The sequence below is a fragment of the Pagrus major genome, chromosome 18 (assembly GCF_040436345.1).
Source record: "Pagrus major chromosome 18, Pma_NU_1.0".
NCBI classification, from domain to species: Eukaryota; Metazoa; Chordata; class Actinopteri; order Spariformes; family Sparidae; genus Pagrus; species Pagrus major.
The window spans coordinates 35,666,893-35,679,199 of NC_133232.1; the positions used below are offsets into that span (position 1 = coordinate 35,666,893).

At 41.1% G+C, this 12,307-nt stretch overlaps 1 protein-coding gene across 3 annotated transcripts in view; it reads right to left on the bottom strand.

Annotated features, from left to right (window-relative positions):
• The window catches only part of LOC141013822 (teneurin-3), a 218,128-nt gene that overhangs the window by 61,659 nt on the left and 144,162 nt on the right, over positions 1-12,307 (bottom strand). For all 3 annotated transcript variants that reach the window (XM_073487698.1, XM_073487696.1, XM_073487697.1), the window contains 3 exons: positions 7,914-8,039; positions 5,948-6,162; positions 618-828 (listed from right to left, as the gene is read on the bottom strand). In XM_073487698.1, coding sequence (XP_073343799.1) covers positions 618-828; positions 5,948-6,162; positions 7,914-8,039 — 552 coding nt within the window. The remainder of the gene's footprint in view (positions 1-617; positions 829-5,947; positions 6,163-7,913; positions 8,040-12,307) is intronic.

The window sequence follows — 12,307 nt, forward strand, 5'->3', positions numbered from 1 at the left end:
AGTTGAAGTTAATCTGACATATCCTACAGACAGATCTTGTGTTCATTCAACAGACCATCGCTCATAAAGGGCACCCCCAAAAGACCAGGACCCTCATTTTGATCGGCGTTAAGAGGGCAAACTTTTTTGTTATTACTCCGACTTGTATTGGATGTTCATTGAGCCAGCGTCGGGACCAGGGCAATTTTGACCTCACACATCAATACCTTCGTATTTGTAGGGGCAGATCAATGAGACTCCCGAAGGAAATAGAAAAAGAAAAACGTTAACTCAACCTTAGTGTTTTTCCTACCTCAAAACCCACAAGGAAATTTTCACAGAGTTCAGAACACTGAAGAGGTTGTTAGGAGGGAAGGATCAATGCCGTGTATGCTCTTGTATCTAGCGTTCAGCACAATAATCCACTACCGTCCAGTGAAAACCTCGATCTGCCTCCTAGGTGGCTTAAAGTTTGAAAATCCCATCTTGTTTGTGTGGTTGTCAGAATTTCCAAACAACCTAACTGTTTGTTCATGCAGGCGCAGCTGTTTAAAGTAAATTAAAGTCTTCCAAACATGTCATTACACATCATTCCAATCACACTCATCAGCCATTGCAGCAGATGTGTGCCCCCGTACCCTGGATGATGGTGTTGTAGGACACTGCCTCCACGTTCCGTCCGTCATTATAAAACGCCAGGTGCCACACCCCCACGTCCAGGTACTGGATGAATCCGGCCTGATGGACGGCGACCGAATGATCCAGCCGGGCCCTCGTCTCCTGCTCACTCTGAGTCCGATGCTCTTTGGCGATGAGCCGGCTGCCGTCCAACAGCTCCACAAAGTCATACTGCAAAACAACAGCCAGAACATATTCCAACAGATGCAGATGCTTGTTATTTTAATGTCTGTCTAATTAAATCAGGCAGTAGAGAGGCACAAGAGTTCAAAAAGCTTATATCTCTCTCCACTGGATGCTTTGTATGCAGCTCCTCTAGTGATTTCCCGAACAGTCTGAGAGGAACTCTTCAAAGTCGCAAAGCAAGACACAACCAGAACAGGTTTGTGCACACAGCAAATATTCGAGTATAATAAGTGTTGATTTTTCAGTGACAGTTATTTGGAGTTGAAAGACGTTGTTTGGAGAGTTGTTTGTATATTGATAGAGCCGATATGGCTCTGGGGCAAATGCTCGAAAATATTCCAAAAATATATTATTAACTCTGAGGGGAGTGCACTTAAAAAGACTCTCGCGATGTGTTTATTATCACCTGTTAAATTAACATTGATAATGCACTGTGTGGATGTGGGTGCCTAAAATTCAGTTATTCACTGCAAGTGCACCTGCACATAATACAGATAAAAGGATCAACTCAGTAGAGAAACACTTTCTTTAATAACATCTAATTAAACTCAATACATCACGTGAAAACTGTTCCTAATGTTTGACATGTTTCAATTATGTTATTGTTTGTTTTATTTTTCACAGCCAGGACTCCCTGAAATACAGTTAAGATACTGAGGCTATTATCGAGAAAATGTAATATATCATGTCCAGGAATAAATCAAAGCCAGTGTGTCCTTGTTTGTAAGGTCAGAAATCTCAGAAGCTGACAGATAAACCGTATAAACAGTCCATCAACAGTATATTTTAGAAATCAGGCTCATTTTTCGTTCCTATATATCTGGAATGCAGCATAACAGTTTCTCTCTCTCGATATTTTTTTTTTTTTTTCAAACAAACATTGATTTACGGGGTAAACAAGGAGTAACGAGTCATCCCTGCCAAGTGAAACGAGTAAAGCGGCGCATCTGCTCTCAGTGCACCTGCTCAACACCTGAACCTCATTTTGAGTGAGGCTGTACGATACAGGAGCACTGCAGCAGAAAAACAGTGTAACACATACAAGCAATCCCCAAACAGGCTATAGGCTGCAGACGAGCACAGCAGATGCAGACAGATCCCCTGTCTAAAGCGGTTGGTTGCTACACAGATGTACTGAGCCCATAGTGAAGACTCAGGGTGGGAAAGAGTCTGTGGGTTGCTTGGGAGTGTGATGCATACAGATTGGCACTGTAGCTGGTTTTTAGAAGGGCTTGGATTTAAATCCAATGAGGAGGCTGTTTGCAGAGAGCTTTGATGAACTGTAAAGCCATCGATTTCTGACTGAAAATGAAATAATAGTAACATCCAAACAGCGTATGAGAGTTGTTTTTAAATAGCATGTCATTTTAATTTAAAATTCATTTAAAAATTACCAGATTTTCTCTAAAAAGTAGCAGTTTAAATTGTCACTGAATTGTAATGCTTCCTCCACATCAAAAAGGTGTGTTTCCTGCAGCAGGAGGACCCTGCACACTGCTGCTGACAGTAATCAGTGCAAAGAAACAGCCATGAGAAATGGGTGAAAATGCAAAATACCTCATTTTGCAGCAGATCAGCAGGGTCCCCCCTTAAAATCAGAAAATATGGGAAAATCCTCGAAATCTCTGTTTTTAATATTTCCTCTCATTAAAATAAATGGGAAATATAATTACCTCATAACCCTACCACTAACAATGTAACATTCATTTTGTTTTGTTTTTTAAGTTGCAATAATCAAGATTTCTAACTGTAGCATTCCTTCATGTTACATGTCTAATATGACCATTTTTTACCCAAAACCCAATTTCACCCTAAATCTGCAGCTCTAAGGAGCTTTCAAGTCTCCTTTTTCTTATTGGTTTCATGGGCCGCAATAAATCAAAACAACCCCCGTACCAAACCCCATTTTCAGAAGAAGCGGGAATCCATCCTCAGCAATAAAACAATGATAAAGCCACTGTAGAGGATGGTACCTGCTCCGCACAGAATACAGACGGATAAAGTTAGGAACTGGTGTGTAACTTCTATCTGGTAAAAGAGCCAAATATTTTTGTTGAAGACCGAATCAGAGCTAAAAGAATGAAAGTTGGACTCGCATTCATTGGATGGCCACAAACACAACTCCAAATGAAAGCTGGTGTTGCTCTGTTTCTACTTGATGACTAAATCAGCAATTATTTATTAACACTAGCCAAAAAAACTTAATAAGCTCTTCACATGTTGGCGCTTTTATCTATCATCTTGTGATTGAGTTCTTCTCCACATAACGGCCAAAATATAATTAATGTAGCTTTAAATCAGTATGTGCACAACATCCGGCCTCATGGAAACACAACGGACGGGACAGGAAAATATATTAAAAACGGATTTGGTACTCAGGAATGTAACTAACGTGGACCCGAGCAACCTTTTCAGTTGACTTGCAAATGACAGGAAAGAGAGCATTAAGCGAGGGGCAGGTGAAGTCAACACTGTGATTTAAACCCCTTTGAGCAGGCGAGGGATATTAACCTGGGGGAAGTTGACTTCTTTGTGTTGTTGGCTTGAGGGGGAAGTAATAAAACAGTTCATCCCACGAGCCCTAAACCTCCTGGCCAAATGCATACATCTCGATTAGCCGGTGTGAAAGCCCCCCAACTCATCTCAATCCAACAATACCAGTGAATAACAGGCAGGAGACCAAGCATGGAGAGACGGCCGGATGCCCCTCGGACTGAGGAGGAACGCTCACAGCCTGTTAATTCTTCAGCTTTTAGATTGAGTGAACTCAGTGTGGCACTTGAACTGAGTACAAATTCTTTAGAAAGTAAAAAAAAAAAAAAAAAAAACATCAAAAGTTTGTCGCCTCCAAGTTGTTTGGTTTTTGTATTAGCACAGACAGACACTCAATAGCAGATGGAGGAAGTCTATATTTGAAACAGGTAGAAAGGCTGTTGCACTTAAATGTTGTTTCGTCTTCCAAGCAGTGAATACGACGAACAGTCAATATCTCTCATTGGGGTCTTTCATGCTCAGTTAAGTAAATGCATTGATTTAAGCCTCTGGTCCCTGAGCAGTATGTAATTTAGAGATGGCCACAATGGACACAGTGTCCAGCATTGACAAGCTTGAGTGTCTGTACGACAATTGCCCGAGACATAAAAGTAGTGTCTTGTTAATTAGTACCCTATGGTCTTTGATTTTTTTGGGCTTCCTTTTTTCACCTTGAAAGTGCAATCCAGCTCACCTGTTGTCACTCGCATCGGCCTTTTCTTCCATCAAAGAGTGGCCCTAACTGTCTACACTTGAGTGAAGCCCATCTTTACTTAGAGAGAATGTCAAGAAGGTGAAGCTAAGAGCTTTTGCAGTCAAGTGTGGTGGAAAATAGCCATTGTCTGAGTGCTTCCATCACCATCACCAGACATTGGACATTCGGATGCCCAGAAATGTCATTCAAGTGACACGTCAGACGTTTTGGAAACACTTCAATTTGCAAATGGCAGACGTTTAGTGCAAGTGAAAGACGTGCATGCCCACACGCAGGCAAATCGAAGCTGAGAGGAGAAAACTGAGACTCAAACTAGTGCCCAGTCCTAATTTGTAAATGCATATATGTCCAGAATTTAAATAATGAGCGAAGAAAAAAAAAACAAATAATATGTATTTACATTGTGTGATGCAGTTTTTTTTACTGTTATGTGCAGTTTTCATTCAGCTTAAAAAGAAGACTGTGAAATAGCCTCTTTACATGCCCTACGACTGATCACAAGGCTGCTTGTTGATGATGCTTGTAGTGACGAATCCACAGAGAATTATTATTATTATCAAATCTCCAGTTCCCCTCAGCTCTGAGGAGCATTAGAGAGTTGTTTCCAGACACAACAAGCAGCTGTTGATAGTGACAAAAAAACACACAGAGATAGCAGCTGCCCTGTGGCAGTCACTGGCCAGCAGGGACATTTGTTAGCGGCTAGTTTGCTTGTCAACAAGCTCTCTTAGCTTTTTTAGCCTAATAAATACATATAATAATAAACAGCCCTGTTAAAGGCACACTCATATATACATAAGAAAAAATAACCGTCACAAACATACCTCAGTTCAAAAAGGCTACCGGTCTAATAGTAACTCCTTACTGCTTTGTGCTAACTGGGTTAGCTCGGCTCAGGGGCTGCGTGCTTTGTGCTAACGTTAGCCACTGAAGGAGTCAGTCTAACATTTTCATGTTGACCATGAAAAAAGGGGATTACCTTTGTTAGTACTCAACGCTAGCAAGCTAGCATGTTTGTATTGGGACATTTTGGCTGCACCTTCCTGCCATTCTTGTGCAACTAGTTTGCTAATAGCATTAACAATATATCCGGACATAAGTAGACAGACCGCTGACCTGTCCAATCTTTTCATATGGGTGGAAAAGGATGGTTGGATGGGCTCATTAGAGGCCTACAGAAGCCACAGACACTGGATTTTGTTTCTGTTTGTTTATTTGTCCGACCATTTGATCTATTGATTACTGTCTGGAGAGATTTTCTACAAATAAATGAAAAATGCTTTGAGAATAACTTACCGACCTTAGCTGCCAGACTGAAATAAAATATGTCAAAAGGTAACCACCCTAACATCGTCACTGACCTCCACAAGCAAGATCTTCTACTGGCAATAATGAAGGATTCAATCGGCAGTTTTACCATAAAAAAACCCATATATAGGCGCTAATTTTGGTGTAAAAATATTATATTCAAAACAGCGTTCACAAGTGGTAATTATAGGACAATTACATGAGTTACTATTTTTTTAAGATTGTCATTAAAATGTCTTCTAACAGGAGCACAACCAGAGAGCAGGGTCTCCTAAAACCAATGAACTGACTCAGTAATGTCAGATATCTCATCTATTCATAGCTATCAAAGTTTGTTAACTTTAGCTAACATAAGCCACCATAAGCTTAAAGTAATACCAAACCAAAATTAAGCTGATGCTGCAAAACCCCGAGTGTACTTAATTGAGAAGACACATTTTATTGCACATGAATTAGACTTTTCATTTGTAAGAGAAAGTTACAAAGTTGTGTTTTAAAGAGTAACACGCAGATTAACATGATTCACACACATTTGAAAAAAGGCTTTACCTGAGTGTGAGATGGTGCCAGACCCTTTCGTCCATAGACTCCGATCAGCGCGTTCTTCTGTACCGAGATGTTGAACTTGACGAAGCGTGGCTGCTCCATGCTTAGCTGAGAGCGCCAGAACATCCCCGGTGGGACGCTCTGAGCCGCCCTCTTCCCTATGTCGACTTGTCCGCTATCGATGGAGTTGTTCTCCTGATGGATCACGCTAGTCCTTCCTAGAAGACGGAAACACACCCCCGCCTGAGTTATATAAGGTGTTACAGAATCATAACAGCACAGTAATGATGATGTGCTATAAATCAGTCATCACAGAGCCTTTCATACCATCAACTAAAACCTTCACACTCACATCTAAAATACAATCTTGTCTTTTGGTGCAGGTCTTTGATCTCTGGATATCAGTAAATTCTACATTATTTCTTTCCCAGTGTAATCTTATTCAAGCAGGGGCTTAATAAGATAGTCATATCTTTTTCCAAATGAGCGATGACCAAACAAGACAGGATTAAAAGTAATAGTCCCCCGTGGTCCATGATGCACTGCTAACCGAAAAAAATGACCACATATAATTGGCTTTTTATAAGACTCTTAACAGGCCGCATGTCCCATCTTTTCTCTGGTCCTGGTGACTCATAGAGGGAGGCTTCATCTCAGATAAGGTCTAAATGGAATCTGTCAGATATACCGAGCTCTACCTCGCCAGAGCAATAACAGCAAATCAAAACAATTTTTGCGAATGATGTCCTTAAACTGTGTCCTTACAGCGCCAAAGATGGACGGATGGCCGGTTTAATATGACTCATGCTCACATGAAAAACTGCGGACTGCATGGAGCTGTTAGAAGAACGGTTTGTTAAGAAGAAAAATCTGTGAAGCGTTTTCAAGTCCTCGCTGTCCGAAGCTCTATTATACAAAGAAACACAGCTGTGCTCTTTATTGAGGCAATGACTTTTCACGTGTCGGGTGGACGACGCGGTGCTGTCCTGAAACATAATAACAACTCGACCTTTGCTCCAGCATCGTGTAAGAGCTGTTTCATTGACTGAACCCGTATATACTGTAGCTGTGAGAGTATCTGTTTGTGCCAGACCTCCCATTATTTGCATCCCTCAGTGTTGTGCGTGTAATGAGGCCATTGCCTGTCACTTTAGCTTCAGTCAAAGTGAAGACTGGAAGCCAAGTTTACCTCGGGGAGAATAATAGCCGTCTATTGATTGCCTTTAAACAGTCCAAAACCTGCCTCATGCTATCTTAATTAGCAGTACTTATGAGGATTTAAATCTAGCCGAGTTTAAACAATTGAGCTTTTGCCTGGCCTACTAAACTCAATTAATGCTTTCGTGGCCATGCATTCTAAATACCTGAGTGTGCTTAGAGATTAATTTGGTGGCTTTTGCTGTAAAGGTGAGCTGAGATCGCCTGCCTGCTTGTTGTTGAATACACAATGGTCCAAGATTATGATTAAGCAGTACAAAGCTGTCTGGAATGAGTCAATTAATATTCAGAAGGTGAAAGATCTCAATAAACTCTAAAGGCTGACTGGGCATCGAGCACCCAACATTTCACTCCATCATTCATGAAGCCAACTGGCTCGTGGATGCAATTTGTCTTTCTTCATCATCATTTGAACCTTTGCTTGATTGGATTCGTTTGTATTTTGGTGTTTTAAAGATCCTTTAACCTTTTGTTTAAAAAAAAAGGCATTTAATTTCAAGGAGCATTCATTACAAGCAGCCTTATTTATTTCAAGTCAAGAGTATTTGCACATTTAAAGCCAGTAAATATTTTATTTTCATATCTGAAATGAAAATCTGAATGTTCGAGAAGATATGCCAATAACCTTGACCAGAAGAAATTTCTTAGATACAGGGAAGCCAACACAAGAATAAACAGTATTAATCTTGTGCATTACTACTGTAAATGTTAATTAGCAGTTTATTCAGATGTCAGTCTTTTATTTCCTCACCGTCAGCAGCCAGAGCTGTCACTATGCTCGACTGAGTGGGCCCTGTCTTCCCAACTCCTCCGTTTTCAAATGCCGGCTGGTTGTCCAACTCTTGGAGCTGCCAATTGAGGCCGAAAAGGTGCATTGCTGTGAAATACACAAAAAAGCTGCGTGGGCTTGGAGAAATGGATAAACAAATAAGCAAATAGCCGCACAAAAACAATCAAGCCACTTAAGGACAAAAGACCTGTGGGAGAGCACGATGGATGGATCCAATGCAGGCAGAAAAACACAGTTTAACTTCCAACATTTCAGCTCACATTTTTGTTTTTTGAGGCGACTCTGCCATGGTTGGCTTTTGTGTAAACACAGCACTGATAGAGGCCAGACAAAGTCATTTCAATCGATACCTTGGAACCCTGTTGCTCCAGCATGTTTCCGTGGGGAGCGCTGTTCATTAACGTGCCAGAGTGTCTGCACACAAACAGCCACTGTATCAAAGGAGAGCAGAATTTCTATTTTGTCACAAAGCTTTCTCTGCTGCGCGAGGAGACGAGATACACCGGAGAAGTCTTAAAGTCTCCAAGACTAATACAAAGCAGGAAGGACACAGAGACGCAGCTCCATGTGTGTGTGGAAGAGTGAGTTGGAGGAAGAGGCAGAGAGCGAGGCACTTTTAAGAAAGTGTAAGGCAGCTTATTGAGACAGACAGTCACAGCGGGGGGAGGAAGTGAGAGGGTAAGTTGCTGCAACACTCCTCTAGTTTCTCTTACATAACTAAACTGTGTCTGGCTTTCATTCAGCCAACCTGCTTTATTGTCACAGTATTGGATGCAATCAAACTGTGTTCTTGTTGTTTTGGGAAGCTGAGGTGCTTCTGTGAGCGCAGCGAGAGGGCCAATCTCCTTCAAAGTCACCAGCCGGGGAACATGCTGAGGAAGCATCTTGATTTCCGACCATTTGATCTACGGGAGGAACTTTTTCTCCAACACCCGTCGCTTGCTGGGAAGATAGATATTGACTGCAGCAAATAACTTGAAAGGTGGATATGGGGGCCGGAGAGAATATCAAATGTGAGGGAGACCAAAAAGAGAGACGGAACACTAGTCTGGACAGTCCATCAGTCGACGCTTTGTTAAGAAAAAAGGCCATGTGTTTGTTTAAAGCCTGCTGATGAATACACTTGGCATCGGTTTAGTGAGAATACAAGCAGTATTGTGCATGGAAGATGAAATAATAGGCGCTTCGTAGCCTTGAATTACAATCAGCTGATGCAAATTTGATACTTAGTGATATTTTTTTAATTATTTTTATTGTCTTTGATATATTTTGGCAGCCAGCATCACCCCTCGTGTCATAATCCATTGTAGTTGCCAGTGAAACAAACCAGCGAGAGAAATTAATGCTGACTGGTCCGTCAATATTTTTGACAAGTCTGACTTTTCTAAACCCTGTGAATGGACCAGTCTGACAGTACCTCCCAGTGTGAGCAGAACTGTGCACTCCTGTTGTCGAATCTGTCTCTATCTTTAATCAGATCCACATCAGTCTCAGAACTGTGGCACAAATTCACTGGCAACTCAGACACACACAGACAAAATCTGCAACTTAACACAACTTGAATTAAACAAATTCTCTAAAGACTTCCTCATTTGTCCCCAACACTGGATCCAAACATGCAGAACATTCTCCTTGGCCTAGAAAAACTTTTAAAACACAACAATTTAAATAACAACTTTCTCAAACTGCTCACTGTCTAAATATTTGTATTTCTTAGACTAACAAGTTGGTGGCTCTAAACTGAGAAAAAGCTCCAGTACCTTTAGAAAACACTGTGTTCTGAGCTCGGTCCCCATTTTCTTTAAGATCAGCTGAGGACATGGAGCATTAACCTGAAATGAAACACCCTCCGCCTGAAACAAAAAGGTGACACCTGCTCTTGCAAAATGATTGACAGCATGAAATTAAAGTGGGTTGAGGTATTACTCAAAGAATAAAAGGTGGCATAATCTTTTACTAAACAAACCCGTTTTTTTCAAAATTAGCATGAAGTATTTGGGAAAATGAATCCTTTAAATGTTGACAGAAAAATATGTCTCGGACTTGACTGACAGAGGACAGGACATGGCAGCTCAGTAGAAGACATGAGATGACAGACGGTGCTCTCATACACAAGAGGTTGTTGCCATATAGCTGAAAATGTGACACGCTTCTTTCACACACACACAGTGGTAACTCCAGATCATAGGAACAGTCAATCAGCACACTAACGTGCGTATAGTAAACATGCTAACATGCTCGTGGTTAGCTGGTAGAGTTTACCAGGTTCACCATGATAGTTTAGCCTGTTAGCATGCTAGCATTTGCTAATTGGAAAAAAAACAAGAAAAACAACTAAAACGGCTGGTAATTTATATAGTTCTGCACGTATTAATTTATTTATTAATGAATTTGATGTCAAGATCCAATCACAATTCTGCAAAATAATCATGTTTTGGCTGAAAATACCTCTTAAATGTGGTCCTGAGGTCATCTTTAATATATCAAGTGGTGTCACACCTACAAATATTGAAAACCGTGTGGTTTCTCACTTACAAATGCTGGAATGCAGTTAAATTGAAACTTTGATAGTGAGTCTAAACTACATCTGGACTGGCTTGGTTTCTGATTGTAGACTCTACTTCAACTAGCACGAGTCCAGACACTCTCCACAGCAAAACACTGTGCACTCCATCTCCCAGCTCTTCACCAACGATGGAGCTAACAGTGGGCTCTTGTGTATCACACACTGCACAGAACCACCGAGAGCCTTTCCCTCTTCACGGCTCTTAGAGCGCAGGGCCTGATCCACACTTACCTCATCAACAAATTGCTTTCAGGTGAATAGCCCTCAATTTATGAATTTGCATAGGTTATTCCTGCAGCCTCGGACAGTTCAATTAATATTTATGGGCCGTGAGTGTTTCTCTACCTGAGACAGAACCTGGAAAAGCCAGCCTCTAATCTCTGAAGTCAGAGAGTTGCCTTGTGAAACACCTCCACTGACAATGATCTGTAAGTTCACAACATGTTTGTGTGAGCTCTGACATCCACATGGTATTTAGTGTACAGGAACAGAAACACTTCAGCGGTGAAAAACACGAGCCTGAGAAAATCCTCCTCACAAATCCCTATCTGATTCACATTACTGTTAGTGCTGTTGTTACCTGGAGAACTCAGGTTATTAAGCTGAATAATATTATGTATTTCTCCTTTAAAGAAGTGATAGCACTTTCACCTGTACCTAAGGCATTAAAAAACATAAATGAGAAAAACATTTCTTAAGTGTTTTTGTGTTAAAATATGCAAAAGATGCCGTTCTGACGGCCTTCCTCACCAAGCGTAATTAGCCCATTTACCAGAGAGAGGTGGCCCATCTGGAGTCACGGTGTGCCAACAACAACTTGGAGCTGAACAGCCTCAAAATTATTGAGATAAACATTGTTTTATGCTGGAACCTGCCTGCACATCTCCCCCAGAAACGTTCCCCGGGGGAGTCCTCGATGTAAGCAGCACGGCTCAGAGCAGGCTGAGATGTTCCTGTTTTCTGGGATTGTGTCTCCAACAAAATCTAACGGAACGACAACATCTCCAACACGAGATCGACCAGAACAGGCTTTGTTTTGTTTTATTTTGGTCCTGTGGTAATTGAAGCAAGCTCAAGGTAACCTTCTATTAGTCTCTGAGGGTTTTATTTAGAATTTCTTATTTGTATTTGATCCCTATCCGTCTTTTTTATTACCAACACAGTTACTCATCACTGCTGAGTGGAGCCACCTGTATCACCCACTCTCCCGTGGTAACTGGCAGGGCCTCGTTAAAACCAAAAGTTCTCACCATGTCAAGAGTTGCATGAGAGCCATCGCTTTAATCCACCAGCCTCGGCTGAAAAACACATGAATAATCCAAAATTGATTTTCTCCTTTTCGGATGAATTTCATTTTAAGTTTCATGGAATTAGTTTCATCCTTAATTAGAAATCTGAAAGATGCACCTTTACAAAGCAACTGAGAATAATTCATGCTCCAATTAAAGACATTTTTTAATAATAAATTCTCTATATATGTCTGACATTCAAAGGCAAATGTCAGACAAAAGGAGCACATCGTCTTCTCCTTATGAGCATTTTGATCAAACATGTTCCTTTTCACATTTGGTGCTGTTTGTGCTGTTCAATTTAAAGAGCATTTCCAAAAATCCACATGCTCTCTCTACATCCAATCAGCGCATCAAAGCTGGACTCGGTCCTGATTGGCCTCCCTCTGTCTGAACAATTGCTGAAATCCTTCCAATCAGGCTAGTTTGCAGAGCTGGAACTGGAAAGCCTCACCTCAGCAGGTCTATGGCTCATTTGAATTACAGGAGCTGCTGTTGTG